Raw genomic sequence first — 20765 nt, 5'->3', positions numbered from 1 at the left:
AGTTCAAGTGTGAACTGTTCCACCTTAGGCAGCAACGGTTTCCCTTAAACTTCGTGTTGCTCCTCTTCAGTGTGTCTGCAAACCTTTGAACTTCTTTGCTAGGGAACTGGAGAGCAGCCGTATGCTGAAAGGTGGGCTGTTGGTTCTTGCTTTAGCTGCAAGCTAGTTACTAGTGCCAAGCAGAAGCGGTGGTTCATGGCAGTTCTTACATTTTTGGCCTCAATGTTTTTCCTACTGTTGCATCATTAATTTTTCAGGCATATTTCAACTACTTAGAGTGTTAGAATGAAATATACTGTTGAGCTAACATGTAGATACGTTGGATTGGACTCATTAGTCTCTACCTTAAGAAACTATGATGGATTATGCAATGTAGGCACTTCCAATAGTGAGGAATTGCCTTTGATATAACTAATTTCTTCTAGCTCTGTTCCCAGGCAATGAACAAGCAAATATTATTAGGTGAATTTAGTTACATAGACATATTTTTATGATGACTCCTAATAAAAAAGGTTTACTAACAGTCCTGTAACATCAGGGCAAATTTTGCTGAGATAGATGCTTGTTCCCCACCTTGTCAAGTTTTAAACAGGTGTTTGTTGTATAAAATTGCTTTGTAATGTGCCCTTTCTCTTAAAGTGATAGAGATTGTGCTGTATATTTAACCGCTTATTACTCTCAATGCATTTTAAAACTTTCCAAGATAAAGAAAAGAAGGAGGATGTGGGATTAGTGCTACAGGATGTGGGAAAAAAAAGCTTCTAAGATTAATAGAGAACATGTATGCAGAACGTGATAGAGCTCTACTGTAAGGGTTGATTTCCTCTGGCTTAGTGTAGTTAAACATAATTTAAGATACTTCTAACAATGTTACTTTAACATTGCACATTTTGCTTGCTCAATCTGTAGTATCTGTTGCCTGAAGACAAACTTTTTGTGATAAGTAAATTACTATTTTATGTTTTATTTGGGCTATGTTTTTTTTAATACAAAATAAACTTTAAAAATGAGAGTAGTTGAGCAAATGTAAGTGTTGCAGGATTTGTCTTAGGCTCTTCATATTATTAACTTTGATTTTATGCACTCCTGTTAAAATTTTAAGTAGGATGAGGAGGAGAGCAGTAACTTCAGCTGTGTTCTGTGTCTCTTTTTTGAATAGTGTATTAGATATAATGTCCCGTCTGTGGGTATCTAATATCAGGCTTCTACGTAAACATTAGGCTTCTACATTTGTAGATGGTGTCTTCTCAGAAATTCAGGCCAATTTATATAGGTGGCTGAATACGTATTTAAAAGTCTAGAGTTGGGCATCTGGCTTGAATAGTTTGAGCTATAGTTTTATTCTAAAAGGAATACTCTGGAATGACTTGGTGATAAATATGTGGAGTGAAAGCAGGAGAAAGAGAGCAAGTACCAGCATGAGATTGTTTTACTGCACAGTTGCTTTCAGGAGGCGTTACACTAATTGTTAGCTGGACTGTTGTTTATTTAGAAAAAAACAAAGTAGAATTGTAAGTCCATATAAACAGCATTAGGTTTAAGTAACACCATTAGACTAAAAATATTCTCTGCAATTAGATGAACTGGGGGTTTGTTACAATTACTGTAGGTTGGAATGAAATCTTTAGCTGAGGTTGCATGGTTTAATTTAAACTTTATTAAACACATTGGAGCTCAGGTGTTCCCTGGAGAGTGGGATGCAGCACTGTTAAACCGTCTTTCACACTTTTGGAAATCATCCAACAGAAGTAGCATTAAGAAGGTTTCTATTAGTGAAGTTGCCTTGATAAAATGACATAGTCTGTGACTTCCTTTTGTGGAAAAGACCTTTTGTTTCAATAATGTTACTTGGAAGCAGGCTTCCTTTTAGTAAAATATTACTTTTGTATGCAGCTGACTGAGTCAGATATAATTTTAAGAAACAGAATATAGTATCTAACTGTTGAAGCTTTTTAATATTTTGAATTAGAGCTTCAAGACTATAGAAGCAAATGTCTTGCTATGATGTGTCAGGAATTAGGTGTGCAGTTCCAGTCACTTAGCTACATTGCTTTCACTACAGTAATACTGAGGTTGTGCTATGTGTTTTTGGTAGGAACAATGTAGAGAAAGTTTCTGCTGTGTTGACTATCATAAGCTTATTTTGGAAAGTCTTACATGTTCTGTTTTTCCACTGTCAGGTTATGAATACACCACAGTATATCTGAAAGAGTAGTGTCTGTCTGTATGTATAATGAAAGTGGCTTGTGAACAGTCTTTTTCTGTATATTTATAGATGACTGTCTTCTGAAAGTGTTTAGTTGGACTGTGCCTTTGGAAAGTGTGAATGTACTTCGTGAAGGAACTTCAATGTATGAAACAGAGTTGTTATTTTTAATCCTACCCTTAGGTATAAATGTAGTTATCTCCATGTTTTTGTTTGCTACCACTCAAATACCTATTTATATGTTATTTATTATTGTTTTTTAACAAATGCTTCTTTAATTCATTTGTAAAGTTGATTGACGAGGCAAACGTTGGTCAATCACTGAGCAAGCATTTAATGAGCCTCCTAAGTCTTTGATTAAAAAAGGGAAAAAATAGTCCTAAAATTCTTTCTTTATATCTTTTCTTCTCTTTTATTTCCTGCTTCCTCCCTCTAAAAAGAGATAGAAATAAAGAAGCATATCACCAGTGAATACAACTAAGTGTGACTTAGAGTTGTAGTCTGGAAGCTGAGGGCCAAGGTTGACATCTGCCTGTTAATAGTGTAAAGCTCGCAACAGGTAACATTTTTGGTCTTAGTTGGACTACACATTCAACAGAAGAATTTGTGGAATTGAGGGAGAAAAGGTGACTTGTGGGTGTATGTTTCATTTTTTTTAGTTATTATATTAGCAAATTGCTTCCGGAAATGTCACTTTCATAAGATAAGTTTTAGATTTATTTCCTCTCTGCAAGTCATCTTGTTCTACCACTAGGCCAAATAATTGGCACTTTGATGTTGGCATTTTGCATTCAAACATTTTATTCATCTTCCAGGGTTAAAAATCATTGATAACATCTTTGTTTTCCACTCTGTTTGTTTCAATAGTATTTGCATGTGTCTGGATCTAAATGTATAAAGAACTTGTTTTTATAGAGCTTGCAGATGATTTCAAATGGCCTACATTATTCATTTTAATGTGTCTCTGGGAAGGAATGAAAATAATTATCTTGCTTGCAATTCTATGACCTGTTTTGTAGTTTCTACATGAAAACAGTAATATTAAGCAATCTGTAGCACTACTAACTTGCTTTTGAAATTAAACATAGACTAACAATATCAACTTACAGTCTTTTTTTAGGGGATATACTGGCAGTTCTTTTTGAAGGTGTTAGTAACATTGGTTGAACAGTCCTCCTCTTCCCCATCTTCTCCCCAACACCTGACTCCATCCCTCAGGAGGACTCCAGTATGGTCCTTATTATAAGCTAAAGAATGTTAAATAGAAATTTGGTTGTGGGAAATAGGATTTGCCAACACTGGGAAGGGCCTTAACATCTTGTAGCAGCTTGGAAAGCCTGAGGCATTGAGAGCAGTGCAAAAGTGGAATCTGAAGTATGGAATTTTCTCACTTTTATGTAAGAGAAAAGTGTGCTAGGTGTGCTAGTCTGTTACGAGCTCATTTAGATGCTTGAAAATCATATTGAAGGTCAATTTTAGTTTAGTTCAAATGAGTTTTAGGCATTTTGAGTAAGTGTTATGCTGAGGTAGGGTATCTCAGGTTCTGTTAGGTGCTTAAATATGCAGCACAATGAAACAGAAATAATGATACAGTGAGACCTGTTTGCTTAAAGGCTTTTTCTGTATTGTGAAACTGCAAAACAAAAAAAATCTACTAAGGTTAAATTAATTCACTGCTCTTTGTTACACTGAAGTTCAGCACAGGAAATATTGGTATAAGCAATTCTGTCACCAGAGAGGTAGTTATGTTTCAGTGACTCCTAGAAACACGTAACTTATTAAGCACTTAAGGATGTAAGGTAGTATATAAAAGAGTTCTCGAGTACTGATATAGGCTACAGCTTAGGTTGCCAAATTACAAGTTGCTTTAATTTCTACTAATACAGATAAATCTCAGAGAGGAGTGATCAATAAATTTAATGAATATGAAAATACTTGGCTGACTAAAATCACCAGTTCTAGCACATTGCATAAAGTCAGTTGATGTTTATTGGATAAATAAAATTTTCCATTAGAAGAGTAACTGGAAGTTTTACATGGCTGTGGGGTATTGTATATTTAAACTAATCTGACAAAGAAAATAGTGCACAAGTGTAGCTCTGCAAGACTCTACCTGTGTTCCTGGTGAGCAGTTTGTATTGCTGTTGCAATAACTGGGAACACCACTGACAACAGCTGGAAAGTAGCTAGAGTTGTATGAAGGGCTCTGCCCAGAAATGGCTGATTGCCAGCGGGGCTGCAACACTGCTGTGCGGGTGTGCAGCCCGGTTCCCGCAAGCAGAGCCTCCCTCCCTCCCTGCTCCCCACCGTGGTGCTGCGCTGCGGAGATGCTGCAAGGAACGGGAATGGGAGACACAAAATGGGTAGTCAGAAATCAATACTAGAGCTGGGATTTTTTTTCATTTATTTTAAAAATACTACTCCTAATACGTAAGTAATAAGATAAATGCTACTATTAATTTTGTTTCCTAGTGGAAAAAAGAAACTGTGGTCCTAACTTGAAACACATTGTGATAGCGTTAGGACTCTTGAAAGGAGAGGGAAAGGGAAAAAGAAAATTTTTGTGCAGGCAAAAGAAAGGAAATTAGATCTCTGGAAAAAAAAAACAGATTTTGTTCTTAATCAGAAGGCTCAATTATGTGGCTCTTATCAGAGCATACTTCTCCAGTTAAATGTGCAGATGGAATGAGGCCTAAAATATGTAATTGTTCAGGTTTGACTACAGCTTGTTATGTTACAAAAGCTTCTAAAATTGTTCTGGATATGTATTGAGATATCTTTGAGGGTTTCCCCCCTCCCTGCTTTTATGACCAAAATGCTTTTGTGAGGAGGAAAGAGAAGTCAATGATAGGAAAGTCCCACAGAAGGTTTCTGTACAACTTCAGCCTTAATTAAATGCTAATCTTTTACTGACAACTGTACGTATACAAGCTTGTCTGTTTAACAAACAGAAAAAAAAACACTTAGTATTCAGATTCAGCAACATAATATGAGTAATTTTTATGAAAAGTCTTTGCATTTTTCTGTGCAGTCAGGAAACGAAACCTGAAATATTGTTCAACTTGTATGATTGAATGATATAAGAAAACTGATAATGATAGGATGCTATATGCAGCAGCTGTTGTTCATGTTTAAAATTTATATTGCAATAAGCAATAAGTAGGTTACTTCAAAGTCTGTTGTAATGGGTAAAGCCTTAAGCATTTGGTTAGTTAAGATTTTGTATATCAACTTCTTCGCTGAATGACCACAGAAGAGTTTCGATTAGTTGATGAGGAGTTCAAAAAGTATTAGTAGAATGGAAAGAAAAAACCCTAGAATTCCGAGTCCATTTTTATTGAAAATGGATGTGTGTGCATATAATAAAAATACAATAAATAAAAAAAATTATCAAAGAACTATTGCTTAGATTTTGTCTGAGACCTAGGTTGTGTGCTTTATTTGCCAAAATACTGAAGCCAGTATCTTCTTTTTATTGGTCCCTTTGGAAATCTCAGGTTTTTACTTTATTGAGCATTACGTGGTGGTTTTTTGCTCCTTTTGACTGAGGGTTACTGCAGTTATGCTGTGTGTAAGGGGTGGGGGGAGACGTCGGGTGAAGTCTCCCCCTGTGATGGGAAGGTCTCTTCTGTTAATTTCTTCCACATGTTTGTGAGAAAGGCTGAGGCTTGAGGGTCACTTACTTTGCAGAATCTTTCTGCCTCCCATTTCCTAAATTCACAAGAGCTTGGGGGTAGGTGGATGGAGAATGTCACTTAAAACTGTAAATATCATGTCTGAGAGTCTGTTTCCAATTAGGTAAGGAAATTCTCGGAAGAAAACTAATTGATGTGCCTAACAAAGTGTTCTAGCATTTGTTAAAGCATCACATTTAAAGTCATAAAGAAAGGAAATGAGTATATGTACAGAAGTTAATATGAAATGATGACATTTAAACACCATATATGCCAGGTAACTGTATTAGATCAATACTCTTCTGCCATATAATTGAACTTTATTTTATCAAAACAAGATTTTTGATGGTAATAGTTTGGCTATGTCTTTTGCCAAATTCATACTTATTGACAGCACCAGTGCAATACAGGCTGCACTTCAGGTTTATTTCTTAGACCCATAAAATCTTTTTTTTGAAATAAAATTTGGTGAAGAAAAAAGCTGTAGCCCAAATCAGTTTTTTACAGAGTTGTAAAGTTAAGTCACTGGTCTGTGTAAATATTGACTAGGATTAGAATGAGAAATGTTTTAACATGATTTATTTTTAAAGAACCATTTTCTCTTTTGATGAATTCATTAATTGAAATGTAAAAGTTTGAGTGCTGTGTGAAGTTTGGAGGGGTCCTGTTTTAACACGGCTCGCAGAAAGGCTGACACCCTTTTGGGCATGTCAGTGTTTTTCTGTCTGGCTTCTTGTTTCAAGGGAAGGAGAATTGTCTTATTATAAATACAGGTAAACAGCTATCGGGTACAGCATAACTTCTTTAGGCTCCTGGATGGTAAATAGCTCTTTTTACAGTGTGGTCCAGGATATAGTATGTTATTTTCTGCAACTTGCTTTTCACAAAGCCCTTAGATTTTTTTTGGTGGGATACTTGAAAGCATACTTTATGCATGTGGAAGTAATGCAATTCCTTTCCTTACTGTGGTCCTCTGGGGCACTGTTTATATATGCTTGCAAAATATGATATAGAGCTGATTTTTAAAGAAGCTAATGGCAGATATAAAGGAGATTTCTTCCAACTTTTCATGTATACAGTTTGTAAACATGTTTGAAAAGGCTGTAGCTCGTAATCAGTCTTTGGCTGTGCAAGAAGGGTGAAGAATTGCATTTAGTCTAAAATTTAGCTATAGTATTCCTGTTAAATTCATGCTTCACTGTACTGTCTTATGAGCCTGTAAGTGGCAATTAAATATTTTTTTCTATAACAAAGTAGACTGCTTGCTAGATAAGTGCTTGAAGCATTCTGTTGGAGCCATGCGTAGTAAATGTTGACCACTGTTGGTTACAGATCACTTCTCTAGCCTACATACAATGTAAAATTGAATGTAAAACTATCTTATTTTCCTTTTGCGTGACAATGATGGTGGTTAATTTGGAACAGGCATTATAATACGGTATTGTAGTTGGAGATAACCTGTGCAGTGAACTGTTGTAATCCTTGATGCTAGCTTTAGTTCTACTTGACTTCTCTCTCTCTCTTTTTTTTTTTTTGAAGTCTAGATTATCAGATCTCATTTTTCCAATAGCCAGATTTTTCCACTAGTTAAGTTAAATCAGGCATATATTTTTTTCTATTTTTTTTTATTCCAAGGTTAAATATGTGTAGGATTTGAATATTCTTGAGCTATTACATCTTTACTGAATGCATCTCTCTCTCTCTCTCTTCCTCTCCTCCCTCCCTCCCCCACTCAACGCAGTTACAGACATAGAACTAAAGCGACTGAAAGATGCTTTCAAGAGAACTTGTGGACTCTCATATTACATGACCCAACAGTGCTTCATCAGAGAAGTCCTTGGTGATGGAGTTCCTCCAAAAGTTGCTGAGGTAACCTCCTTTGTACTTACCTCTTTTTTTTTTTTTTTTTTTTTTCTCCTTCCTGCAGATGTGTATGCAGGTGATAAAGTACGTGCCTAGTTAGGTACACAGCTAATTTAATTTCTTTCCATTTTTCATGCAGTATCAGTCTTCATCCTTTGTCTGAGGATAATGTGCCAGGCGTGGATTGGGCTATTACTCATGTGCTTCACTGAGCTACTGGCTCAAACCCAAGTAATAGGTCATCTATCAAGTGAATTACACCTAAATATCCAGATGTAGATTTGGGGAAGTGAAAGGTTAGGAATGGTTAACACTATATAGAGCTCATATAATAGAGGACTTTATTTACTGTGGAGGTATACATGCTGCTGGTTTCTCTCAGATTCTGTTGGCTTTTGCTTTGTTTTCTAAAGTGCAGATTAATCTTTACAAGCTCTTAAAAATTTTATTTATAGTAAATGTATAAATGAACTGGAAAATATCCAGAAACAAAATATGTTACATGGGTATAAATATTGTGCATATAAAATGAAGTAGTAATACTATCCTGCACACATTCATGTTTAGAAAAATATTTTCTTTCATAAAGTTGCCTCTGATTTGAGAAAGAATTTAAACTACTGTTGCTAGAGAAAGAATAAGACTAGCCAGACCTTTCAAATGATATTTTGCTCCATGTCACTTCTAATCACAGCTTCTATTTCTGGTATCTCCAGTGTTACTGACCTCACAGGCAGCATACAAGTCTTCCAGTTTTATTTAGATAATGTGAGTAGTGAAGTATGCAATGCAAAAGGTTTAACAGTGTGAAATATAGTCCAGTGATATTATTTCGTTGCGTAGTTTGAAGACTTACTAAGAGGAATAGCTATTTTATTTGTAAAATAAAACAGCTCTTCTAAGCTGAATCTTTTCTCTGTTCTTTTTTCTCCTTTCACTTCACTCCCTTCTCACTTCTCTTCAAGTGTTAACAAAGACAGCGATCTTACTTGCTTCTGTAATATAGTTGAGAGCTTGATTAATGTGGATATTCAAGTACTTAACAGGAAATACTATAATATATATTAGTACCTATCAAATTAAAAGAAAGTGTATGATTTGCCCATAATTAAAGTGTAACTTCGGTATTAATTTCTATACATGTTATCTGTATGCTTTTACTGTTAGTAGCCCTTACAATAAAAGTAAAAATGTCTCCTGCACTACATATGATTGGTTTGAAATAATTTAAGATGTCTAGAATTTTAAATTAAGTTCATCTGTATTTTTGTATCCCTTTTATTCCAGTGTTAAGGATTAACTTATTGCTTGAATGGTATAAACTTTGTGATCAGGAATAGAAACTATGGATTTTCAAATGCTGTCTATCAGATGATAGACTGTTTTAATAAATCTGTGCTTAAGGACACAGCTTTGGTGAAGATTATCTATTTTAACTGTCAGTTCTCAGTTTCCAGTTGGTGAAGTAAAATTAATGGAAGAGTCACAGTTGTTCTGATATGATCTCACCATTTGGGGACATTGACATCTCAAAATTTCAGTACAGATCATGATGAACTTCTAGTATTCATATTTAGCCAGTATATTAACTATATCTGTGAGCTTGAATATTATAAATTTGGATAAAAGACAAGGTTGGCTTCTACTCTTGTTGTAAAAAGAAGTGAATACACTTAATTTTTAGTGGACAAAAGATGAGAGGTGTAAGATGAGAGGGGCCAGACTCTTTTCAGTGGTGTGATAGGACAAGAGGCAACGGGCATAATCTGAAACACAGGAAGTTCCATCTGAACGTAAGGAAAAACTTTTTTCCTGAGGGTGACTGAGCAGTAGAAAAGGTTATGGAGTCTCCATCCTTGGAGACAGTCAAAAGCCGTTTGGACAGGGTCCTGGGCAGTGTGCTGTAGGTGACCCTGCTTGAGCAGGAGGTTTGGACTAGGTGATACCCAGAGGTCCCTTCTAACTTCAACTGTTCTGTGATTCTGCAACAAACTCTACAAAATATCGTTATGGTGATTTGCTGCTCTCAGCTTTCTATTTCTAATTTTACTGAAGGTTTTCATTTTTATTTGTAGTCTGCAGAATATAAATTGTCTGTACTTAAGTCATTCAGTACGGTGTGGCACCTTGTCTCAATCCCATCAGTGAGTTAAGGTTAAATGTTAAGAGTTGTATAGAACTGTTGACTATTGCTATACGTTTTTCTTTTTCTTTTTCTTTTTCTTTTTTTTTTTTCTTTTTTAACCAGTCCTGCTCTTCAGTTTATGGGGCAAAACAACCATAGTCAAGAAGTCTTGGAAGCCTGAGAATGAGACAGAGAATGCCATCTTCATTTACAGTGCTATAAGTTAAAACTTATTTAAATCAACATAAATTCTTGGAGAGTTGTAACAGTGCAAGTAATTGGAAACTGAGTCCTGTGACTTCTCCTTTCTCCAAACTCTTATGTACTATATAATTTTAGTCAAATCAGCATTTTTTTTTAAATAGAAAAGAAAACGTGGTTCTACTTTTTAGTTATCTGTGAAGGATAACAGGTTAGAAAAAACAATCTTTTATTATAAGTTGTGATGGGGGAACAGCAATTTCACTGCTTCATTTACTCATGTATCTCTCTCTCTCTCTCTCTCTCTCTCTCTCTCTTTTTTTTTTTGTCTTGGAAGTTCCATTAATGTGAAATATAATAATTCTATCCCATCTGGGGTGCTAGTGGTGTTTTTTTTTATTTTGTTTTGTTAAGATCAAAAGTAATTATATTAAGACTTAAACTGTAGTGTTCATCTGGGCAGCTGAGCTAACTGTGTATTTTTAAAAGTAGTTATGATTCCAATCTTTAAATTACTTATTTTCATGGCTGAAGGAAAATCACTTACATACATAGTGTAGCCTTGAAGGCATCTTATGAAATCGGAATGATTAGAAAAAGAAAGTGTGGAATTCAAATCTCTGCCATGACATTGTCTGTGAAGCATATACAATCACTGTGTCCAAAGAGAGCACAAATGTAGTTCTAGTAATTTAGCCCCTCAGTATTTGTAGTGGATTAAACTGAAGTAATAGAAGAGGATGATCTGAACATCCTGTGGAAAGTTAATCTACTAGGGCAGTACTGTGTCTTAAGCATAGTAGAATGAAATTGCAGGTTCTGTATAGTGTCTCCCCTAGAATGGGATCCTTCTGTATTATAAGCCTAATTTAAATTTACTTGCCTTCAGATATCTTGTAATAGTCTAAAAGTATAATAATGAAAGTTGAAGCTTAGATAGAAGTTAGATAGACCAGAAGGATGGACCTACGGTAACACACAAAACTGTATCTAGGTAACTGTTTCCAAGGAATCTATCCGATTCGGTGTTACGTCTGCTAGTAATTGCGATGGTACTCAGGTGAGCAAGACTTTTAAAATTTTTTCCTACCTTGTTGCCTGATGTACTTTGAAGGTTCTGCTCTGCTTCCTCTGGATAGAATGGCAACACTGGTAGGTTTTCCACAGCCTGTAAGCGAAGCATAAAGTGCAATTGCAGTACTTAATATAATATAGCTATTTTGTCTCAAGTATTTCCTTTTCTTGTTTCTGCCACTACAGTGCTGTGTGGCTTAGCTAGATCTATCTGTTGTGGTGCCCTTGACAGGCCCATAGCTGTCTTTGCCCACTCCCAGTCCTGTCTTAGTTTTTACTTGAAATGGAAAACTACCTGAGATAGAGCTAATGACTCACTCATGTGACTCTAGTATTCAGCTGTCTCTTCCACCCTTTCTTTACTTGTGCTGTAAGATTGAGAATTCTGGTGGCAGCATTGACATTGCTGTTATTGGAGGTTATGGGGGCCTTTTAGGCCCAGAATCTTTCTGCTTTTAACTTACTGACACCTCGTAAAAGCCTCACTATGGTGTTATTGCACCTAATTACAGTGGTTCCCTCTAACTGCTGACAGTACGGTCCCATCATGAATCAGAAGTTTCTGAAGTGTTTCAGCGTATGCTCACTTCATGATTTACAAATATTTTATTATTGTAAATGATTAAATTAATAAGAAAGTGAAGCTTTCTCTTACTAATAACAAGTAGTGATCAGCAGATGACCTCAGAAGTTGTTGTTTTTAATACTGCAGGAAGATTTCATTTTCTCTGAAGTTTCTTTCCAGTCTTCAGCTGTTTATTTTGAGAGAAATAAAATCTATTGTAACAAATGTAGACTTAAGTTTTGCTTTATCAGTGTAGAAGGCACAAATTCTGTTGAAGTACTTAACAGATTTCTTGGCTTACAGTTAGAGTAACAAATACTGATGCCTGTCAGGTCTTTGGCAAACAGCCTGCTGGCGTATAGCCCTGTGTGAATGATATAGTACTTTTGTCTGTCTTGGTTTGAGAGATATGGAAATTTAATTTTGCAAAGGACTTTCAGGCTGTTGAGGATTGGTTTCCTTCTTTGTAATGTTACGCTGTCTGACTCCTTTGAGAGGCCAAATTGATCAAAGATTCCTCTTGATTAAGCAAAATGTCCTACATCAGTATGGTGGGATCTAAATGTTCTTTTGCAATTGAAATGTCATTTGTTTTTCATGAGTTATTTTGAACTAGTTCTACAGTTGGTTTAACTCTGGATACTTACTTCCACATTGAAGTAACCCACTTTCAGTGAACTGGGTTAGCGAAGCCCGATAACAAAAATGATTAGTTCAAATCCAAGTTGACTCCCTGATTTCATTCATAGTCCTGTTACATGAATGATTGTTTTCATTCAGGAAAATGGGAATAGGAATAAAAAACAATAATGCTTGTTTTCATATAAGAAAATAAGAATAGATTGTTTTTTTAAAAAAGCAATGCTTGTTTTAATATATGGTTTAGATTAGCAATGAATGGGGAGGGAGAAGCTGGAAAGTACTAAAAAACAAAACAAAACTGCAGAACTGTTAATTTCCTTGTGTGTGTTATTTATGAGAGGATCTAATACATTGGTAGGTTTTGTGCTGTAAAAAATGCACAGTCAGAGCTCTTCTGTGATACCTTATTCTCAGTGAAACAAGATCAACTTTTTGTTTTATCCTGCCTCCAAGTTAAGATAGCAGTCTCTTCATCAAACTGTGTTGCATTGTTTTATGTTTCTTAACTATGCCAAAGAGATCTTTTTAAATTTTATTCTATAAAGGGGAATTCTGTGTATAATATTTCTTATCTTAGTGATTTATTTCATGTTCTCTTGTGTGTGCATGTTTTCCATCACGGATGCTTATGTAGCTGAAGGTAAAATCAGAATTATAAGCAAGTAACGAAACTTGCTGGGGAAACGATTAAATGACACCTGTGAATGAACAAGAAACTATCTTCATTGGAGGATTGTATTAATTTCTTTTATATGACTATTTATGAATAATATCTGCCTCTTAACAAATAAGACTGAAATTTCTCTCCTGAATTTTAGCGTGTCCTAAAAAAATGGTTTAGGATTATAGGTACTGGGAAAGCGAATGCAAGTGTAACACATTTTGGTATTATAAGCATGTTTAGTTGAATGTGAGACAATAAACCCAAAACCAGAGCCCTGGTGTAACTTGTGTCTTTCAGTGTTGTCATCTCTGTTCTCCCCATGTATTTTCCCAGTTAAAGATTTGCTAACTTCCCTGTTCTGTTCTTCTAGGTTATCTATTGTTCATTTGGGGGAATATCCAAAGGGCTGCACTTCAATAACTTGATAGTTGGATTAGTTCTACTTACAAGAGGCAGAGAGGAAGAGAAAGCAAAATGTAAGTAGTGTAATTTAGAAGTGTAAAAAGAATATAGTGTAAAATAGATTTTCATGAAGCAAGCTTATATTGTCATGTGCTCAGTAACTATTTTTGTATGTGACCACCACATACGTGGTTGCCAATGCAGTATAAATTTTAGACATTGTTAGCGATATATCTTGAAATTCAATGCATTTAAGTTTCTTGTACGTAAAGTGGAATGTTTGTTATTTCATCATGAATGTAAATGTTAAGATTCTACAGAAAGACTTGAGCATTGCGTGTGGGCAGAGAAGGGTGGACAGCACTGATATTTTTCAAAATGAATAAAATCACCAGCCTACTGACTTCTGTTGTTTTGTCATCTTGTTAATCTGACTTGATAGTATTTACTTTCCCTTTGATTTGTGGGTAATGGTAAAAGAAAAAGGAAATATTTCTCAACCTAAACTTTGAGCTGTATTGGAGTTGAATGAGTCTAAAAGTTTCTAGAGCTTTAGTCATTGCACAGTTTTTGACCTTATCAGCCAGTTTAAACTTAATGTTTGAAAAATGTAACTGCTGTAGTTGCTTAAGCATTTCTCTTCTTCCTCAGACATTTTCAGTCTCTTTTCTAATGAATCTGGGAGTTATGTTGTCCGTGAAGAAATGGAGAAGATGCTGCATGTGGTTGATGGGAAAGTCCCAGAATCACTCAAGAAATGTTTCTCTGAGGTATTTCATAAAAGTTTTAGCCTGCTGCATTTACAAAAATTGAAGGTCATTGTTACTTTGAGCAGTTTGTTTTCCTTTACCCTATGCATGCAAATTGACCTTGTTCAAACAGAGTATAAGTTTAGAGTTTTTATCTTGCATCACATGTGATTTGCATTGATGTGAATAGCAGTTTTGTATATAAATGTAAGTGTTCTCCATACGGTTTACTTAGTATGCTAGTTTGAAAGATACCATTTCCTAAGGTTAATTGTGTTACTGCATTTAAAAATTAATATTGCTAATGGGATTTTCTTGATTGTTGTGGGCATTTTGTTGCAACCAGGAAAGAAATCTTGAATACAGATCTGAGAGGGGACAGAAAATGTGCTCACAGGTATAAGAAAGCCTACCAGCAGTCATTGTTTAAAAACAGGAGTTTTGGAATACAATCCTAGAATGAAATAGGTCAGAAATGACCTCTGAATGTCTGCTGTCCAACCTCTTGCTAAAAGCCAGGCCCATCTACAGCAGAGTGCTCGAGGCCTTGCCCAGTCAAATTTTGAACATCTCCAAGGTTGGAGATTTCACAGCCTGAGCAACCTGTTCAAATGTTTGACTGCTGCCATTGTATTTTTTTTCTCATGGTCTTTTACCAAATGAATCTTAAATTTCATATGTAAAACTTTGCACTTTATGTGTGAAAGCCATCTCTCTCTAACTCTTAAATTCAAGAAGAACCTGCTAGTGATAAGTGTAACAGTCTTCGAATAGATGGCTAGGCCAAGAGTCTGCGTTTGAGAGCACTTTACTATTTCCAGTTACATCACTGATTTGTTGCATTCAACAGAGAGCTTTGTAACTTTTGTATCATTGTGTCTGCTACAATATATATATTTATGGTTTAGGTTGGTTGAGAGATGTAGTCTTTGAAGCTCAGTGAACTCCTCCCCTAAAATGGGCTGTATTATATTTAAATACTCACTGATGCTTTTTTGCCAGTACTAATCCTGATGAATTGTCAGGTTTATTTGATTCAATTCCTGTCCTTTCTTGTCAGAGGAGTATAGACCAGCAGAATCTAGACATTTCACTGAAAAGCCGTTTGAGAAGAAGCTTCATTTGTGGGTTTCAGAGTACTTGATTACTTAAATTTTAATTGTACTGTATTGAAGATAACGATAACTTTATGCTAGAAGATGTGTAAAAGGCATTGGCCGAGGCAGACTCATTTATTCTGATGGCTCCATGGGCAATGATTACAGTCTTCATTCTTGGCTGAAACCTCGAATCACAAGTGTACTAAAGTCCAGTTTCTGGAGCTGACCCACTTCAGTGTTTCCTATTTATAATTTCCCATCAATATGATATGATGAATTGTGCACTAAAAGTTAATTGCATACTGTCCAAGAAATTTAGAAATACTTTATGAAGATGTTGCAGAAAGAGAAGTATCTATGTGACTTGATACCATTTTCCCTTTCAAGAAAATGCTCTATATTGATTTTCTTTGAAAATTAAAATAGTGTAATAACCCTCTCAGGAGAACTTGCTGGCCTGTTAATCATACTAAGTCATTGCTGGATAGTAAGAAAGTTTTATGTTCCTGTTGTAGTAAGGCCTGCCTTCCTGCTGTATGGCAGATGAGTTTATGCTTTCAAGGATGATGTTTATAGGGACTTTAATTCTTTCCTGCAGAATTATTACATGTACTCAACTAGAAATATGAGCTTTAAAATATATCTGCCTTTGTCTCCCTCTTGTTTCTGAAACACAGGAAACAAATTCAATAGTGGTATCTGTGTTGCGGTAGTTGCTTAAGTTCCATCATGGCTCAACTGTAAACATTGCTTGTTTGAAATGTGTTGTGTTCCCCCTGCCCCAAGCCTTCCTGTCTCTCATCTTCCTTGTTTTTCTAATCAACTGAAGCAACAGAAAATCTTAGAGAAACACGGCACAATTTTTACTCCATTAAAAAAAAAAAAGTGGAAAAAAGGTGGAGGAAAGGTAGAATGGAAAAGGTAGTTAAAAAAAAAAAAAAAAAAAAACCCAAAAAACAAACCCCCCCAAACTTGTGTCTAATCTAAGTTGCTATAGAAATGAAAAATTACTTTGTGGGGTACCTTTTGCTTCTCTATTCACTTGGTAGTGGATTTGATTTTACTTAAGTGGTATTTCCATAATTGGTTAAATCCTGCAAAGTCTGAGTGTTGGCTTACGCTTTTCCTCACTGTCATTCATTTCTCTACCCTTGTGCAGGCTCAAGCATTCATGTGACTCCTTGATGAACTGGACTGGGAGACTGATCTGGCTGAAAAGTAACCCCTTTTTCTGTAACTCCTAATCCTCTCGGTTATTTTTCAGCCAGATCTGTTTTGCTGCATGGCTGCACTAATGTGACTGCTATTGCAAAAGAGAAAGGAGCAGAACAGTGCTGGGAGGAAGAGGGTAGGACTGTTGCTCTCATGAGTAGTGTGGATTTATACAGGTTAAGTTGAAGATGGAATACCAATGTAGACTCCATCCTGACTTCCTTGAATTACTAGCATGTGGAAGTCTGTGATTAGTAACTGTAAGTATTGGGGGATTTTTACCTTTTTTTTTTTTTTTTTTTTGGTCACATACATCTAGTGGATTAGTCTGCCCTGTGCCCTGTGCAACTCCCAGGTTTTACAATGGAGAAATAAATGAATCATGTTCATAAATTGTGCCTTTCTTATCTGTTTGGAAGATTAGGGAGTCTTTCTCTTCTGTGAATTATTAATAAAAGCTACCTCCTGGTAAAATTTGTAATTTTGATTGTTTTTGTTTTGGTTCTGATTTATTTTGATTTTTCTCTCTTCCTCCCTCTCGCTAGGTTATGTATTTTTTATTCTAAATAAATGATTGAGTGAACCGAGGAAAGTAAACAACTTTGCCAAAGCATTAAAAACAAAATCTCTGTAGATATTAACTGGTAATTCTACAGTTTGAGTATGTTAAATTTTGAATGGCAGTGATCTGCATGTGAGGAAGTTTTGTAAGCATATTACTGAGGATAGGTATAGTGATTTCAAAACCAGAAGTATAACAAGTAACACAAAGATTTAGCTCCAGATTGAGACTTCCACATCTGGAGGCTTTACTGTTTGGAACTGTGCTGATTTTAGCAGGTCTGTGAAACTTCCAGATCCTTCATAGTTTGGTGAGTTGTTTACCGAGGCATTTTAAGGCCCCTTAATTTTTTTGGATAATGTGTGTAATTCTTGCAATAGAGTAGAAATGAAAGATTGTTCTCATTTAATTTGTACGACTTTATCAAGTAATGGTGGAGACAAGCAAATTGTTTACTTGCATATACTTAAAGGAAAAGACGGGTAAAGAAATAGTGAATTTTGCCTATTTGAATCTTACTGCTAAACCTTTGTAAAACATTTGAAATATTTTATTACTTGAGACACATAGAAAAGAAACACCAAACCTTTTATTTTTCTGTTTTCATCCCCCATATTTCTATGCTGATGCCATAATACATGTGTAGCAGTTCAGATGCAGTTTTTTGAAACTGAGTATTCTAAAAGGATATTCCCTCCTGACATTTTTTGGTCAGTCTTCTATCATAGTTCTGTTTATTTCTGAGATGGTTAGGTTAACTTCTGTACCACATTTGTAATACAAGAAGGTGTAGGGAAAATTCCCAAAAATGATACAGGGCTGAAAATCTAGCAATGAGCACAGAGTTTCCTGCATTTATTATTAAGAGGAGGGTCAGAAGGTGACTGGATTACAACATCTACATGTATTTATCAGAGAAAATGTAACACTAGAATATTATTCAATCTTAGGAGAAAGCATAAAGCGAACCAGCCTCTGGAACCTGAAACAATCCATTTTAATTAGAATATGAAACTTTTTTTTTTTTTTTCTTTTTAAGTAGTGATGGTGATTAACCATTTCAGTAATCTGCAAAGGAAGTAGCAGATTTTCAGTTTTCTCCAGTTGGCAGTTCCAGATAAACTATAGCTTAAAAGCAAATTGCTGGATTCTATAAAAATATAATTCAGTAAAGTTTAATAGTTTGTGATATTAGGGAGCTTTAACTAGTCAATGACTTGAAACCTTTTATAGTTTGCAACCTGTGTTTATTTCCCATGGATATTAGGATTTCTCTGTAATGAGTTTGTCTATTGATAACAGTTAGTTAGTTTTGTGGCTCCTGTAGAAGTAATCTGTTGATCCCTATGGTTTCATGGCCACAGCCTGAAAACCGTTGAACTAAATGGTTTAAACAGCCTCCCCAGCATTTGAACTCTGAAATCTGAATTTTTGTGTATTACTGAACACACAGTTCCATGTGAGACAACCAGCAAGAGAGACTGAATTACGAGATATTGCGAATGTCATGTTGACGTATACTCTTAAATGTTTTCTGGTTGATAGACGGGAGAAGTTTTATGTGCTACTGCATTGAATAAGTAACAGTATGATTAGTCACAAATCTGAATTTTTATATTAGGTGCTTGTACACTTGCATAGGTATAACGATGTTTATGGTACAGCACCTGTTGTTTGGGAACAAGAGCATCAGTCATAATACATTTAAATTCATTAAAAAAAAAAAAACTGTTGTTTTGAGCTGTAAGTAACCATTTTTTCTCATAATCTCCTTTACCTGCGGTTCAGAGTAATTAACTTTCTAAAGGCCATATTGAGTAGGTGGTTGAAACAGAGTAATTCAGAGAAGTCTAATTTCTCTCTCTCTGTTATAGTTCAGAATAAAATGGAAAACCAGGCATGGTCTCACAAAAATTATTTTAGTACTTATTTTTATAGGAGACTGTCCCATCTCTTGTTCATACAGCTGGGTGGTTCCTGTTTACTGATACTTAGAAAGGAGAAAAAAAGAACTCACTTCTTATTTTTCTCATAGGGTGAAAAGGTAAACTATGAGAAGTTCAGGATTTGGCTATTACACAACAAAGATGCTTTCACATTTTCTCGTTGGCTGCTCTCTGGAGGTGTGTATGTGACACTCACTGATGACAGTGATACCCCTACCTTCTATCAAACCCTTGCTGGAGTGACACATTGTAAGTAATCGATAGTTCTTCTTATGCATATTTTCAAAAACCATTTCAGAGTTCACAGACTTAAACTGTTGCCTTGCAGTAGTTGTTCATTAAATCTAACTACTCTGATTAGATACACACAGTTCTGCTCAGCAAGATAAATCTATTTTGCAAGCTAATTTGTTCTCTGCTTTTTGTGCTGTGACATGTAAAACATTGTTATATACAAGGACATAGTGAGTCACTATTTATAAGAGATAAAAGTAGTGAGATTACAATGCTGCTTATAGAAGCTGACTACAAAATAAATTAAAAAAAAAAAAAACTTTGATAAATACATTCCTCTGAAGGAATTTGACGTTAATACAGATTTTGTATTTACTCTTTTACATACAGTATATCTCAAAACTATTGATGCAGTTTTGAAAATAATGCTTCTCTCAAAAATAAGCATTACTTCCTAATCTCTTTTCTGTAGCTTTCTTTCTAAGCAATGTTCCTAGCATGTGATGTAGTCAGGCAACTAAATAAACCAAGCAGAAATCTCTTCAGAATTTACTTATTGAAATGATCTCAAAAAAACAAATGCTTTCTTATGTCTATGTTGATGTAAAAGAAGAAGCAGCTGTGTTTTAGGTTAAATGTAAGAATAAAAAGCTGATAAATTATACTTTTTGTGCAAATATAATGTTGTTATATGTATATAGTATATCTTTTACTATAATGTAAAAGCTCCTAGGGGGTTGCCATATCTTTAAGGGAGGAATGGTGTTTCCTATTAAGATAGCTGTAATTTTAGCAGTCTGGTTCTGCTTTGTGCATTGTCATAGACTTCCTTTGGTGAGAGCGTGGCATATAATCTAATAGGTGGGGTTCTTGAATAAAGGTGTGTGTGGATTTTTTTCTTCGCACGTGTGAGTTTTTAAGTTTTAAATACAAGCATTAAAATCATGTTGAGATCATCCGAAATGAAAATGCATGATACAATTAGAAGTTTACAGACAGGTAATATATTTACGTTGTATGAGAGACTGCAGTAGACATTGAGGTTACAGAAAATGACTAAATAATATGAAGTCTAATAGACAAAACAGAGAACGGGCAACAGTAAAATGAAAAAGACCCTCCTAGAATTGTACAGGCATCAGCCATGGTATGAATCTCTCAAGCTGCATCAAATTGAGCTGTGCTATGCCTCCAAACCTATCAAATGTCCTTTGCCCTAGGTATTCAAGGAAAAGTTCAGCCCAGGCCTCTGGATATTAGCTTGGAGCCTTTTTTTTCCGTTCATGTTCTGAAATTGAAAGTTTTTTCTGAACATTTGAACATTTTTTACTATGCTTTTTGCAAAAAAAAGTTTTTATTTACACTGAAACTGAGATTTATAATAAAAATTAAAATTTTGAAGAGCTACTTTTAAAATAGATTTTATGCTTCATACTTAATCATTCTCACTTCTTATCTTTTTAATATGCCTGTCAATGTTACTGTCTGCAGCCAGGCCCAGCTATTTCCTTTGTGTGTTGCAGATGTGCAGATTAAATAATTAAGG

At 35.2% G+C, this 20765-nt stretch overlaps 1 protein-coding gene and 1 long non-coding RNA gene across 2 annotated transcripts in view; one reads left to right on the top strand and one right to left on the bottom strand.

Annotated features, from left to right (window-relative positions):
- The window catches only part of USP32 (ubiquitin specific peptidase 32), an 82395-nt gene that overhangs the window by 16778 nt on the left and 44852 nt on the right, over positions 1 to 20765 (top strand). The window contains exons 2-5 of the mRNA XM_062592656.1: positions 7622 to 7749; positions 13385 to 13490; positions 14068 to 14186; positions 19075 to 19234. Coding sequence (XP_062448640.1) covers positions 7622 to 7749; positions 13385 to 13490; positions 14068 to 14186; positions 19075 to 19234 — 513 coding nt within the window. The remainder of the gene's footprint in view (positions 1 to 7621; positions 7750 to 13384; positions 13491 to 14067; positions 14187 to 19074; positions 19235 to 20765) is intronic.
- On the bottom strand, positions 8483 to 11374 carry LOC134149501 (uncharacterized). Its single transcript, XR_009960450.1, has 2 exons — positions 11160 to 11374; positions 8483 to 8738 (listed from the first exon to the last, which is right to left on the bottom strand). It is a non-coding gene; the product is annotated as an uncharacterized LOC134149501 (long non-coding RNA).

Source organism: Rhea pennata, chromosome 20 (genome assembly GCF_028389875.1).
Source record: "Rhea pennata isolate bPtePen1 chromosome 20, bPtePen1.pri, whole genome shotgun sequence".
NCBI classification, from domain to species: Eukaryota; Metazoa; Chordata; class Aves; order Rheiformes; family Rheidae; genus Rhea; species Rhea pennata.
This window is presented reverse-complemented; position numbering and strand designations above follow the sequence as displayed.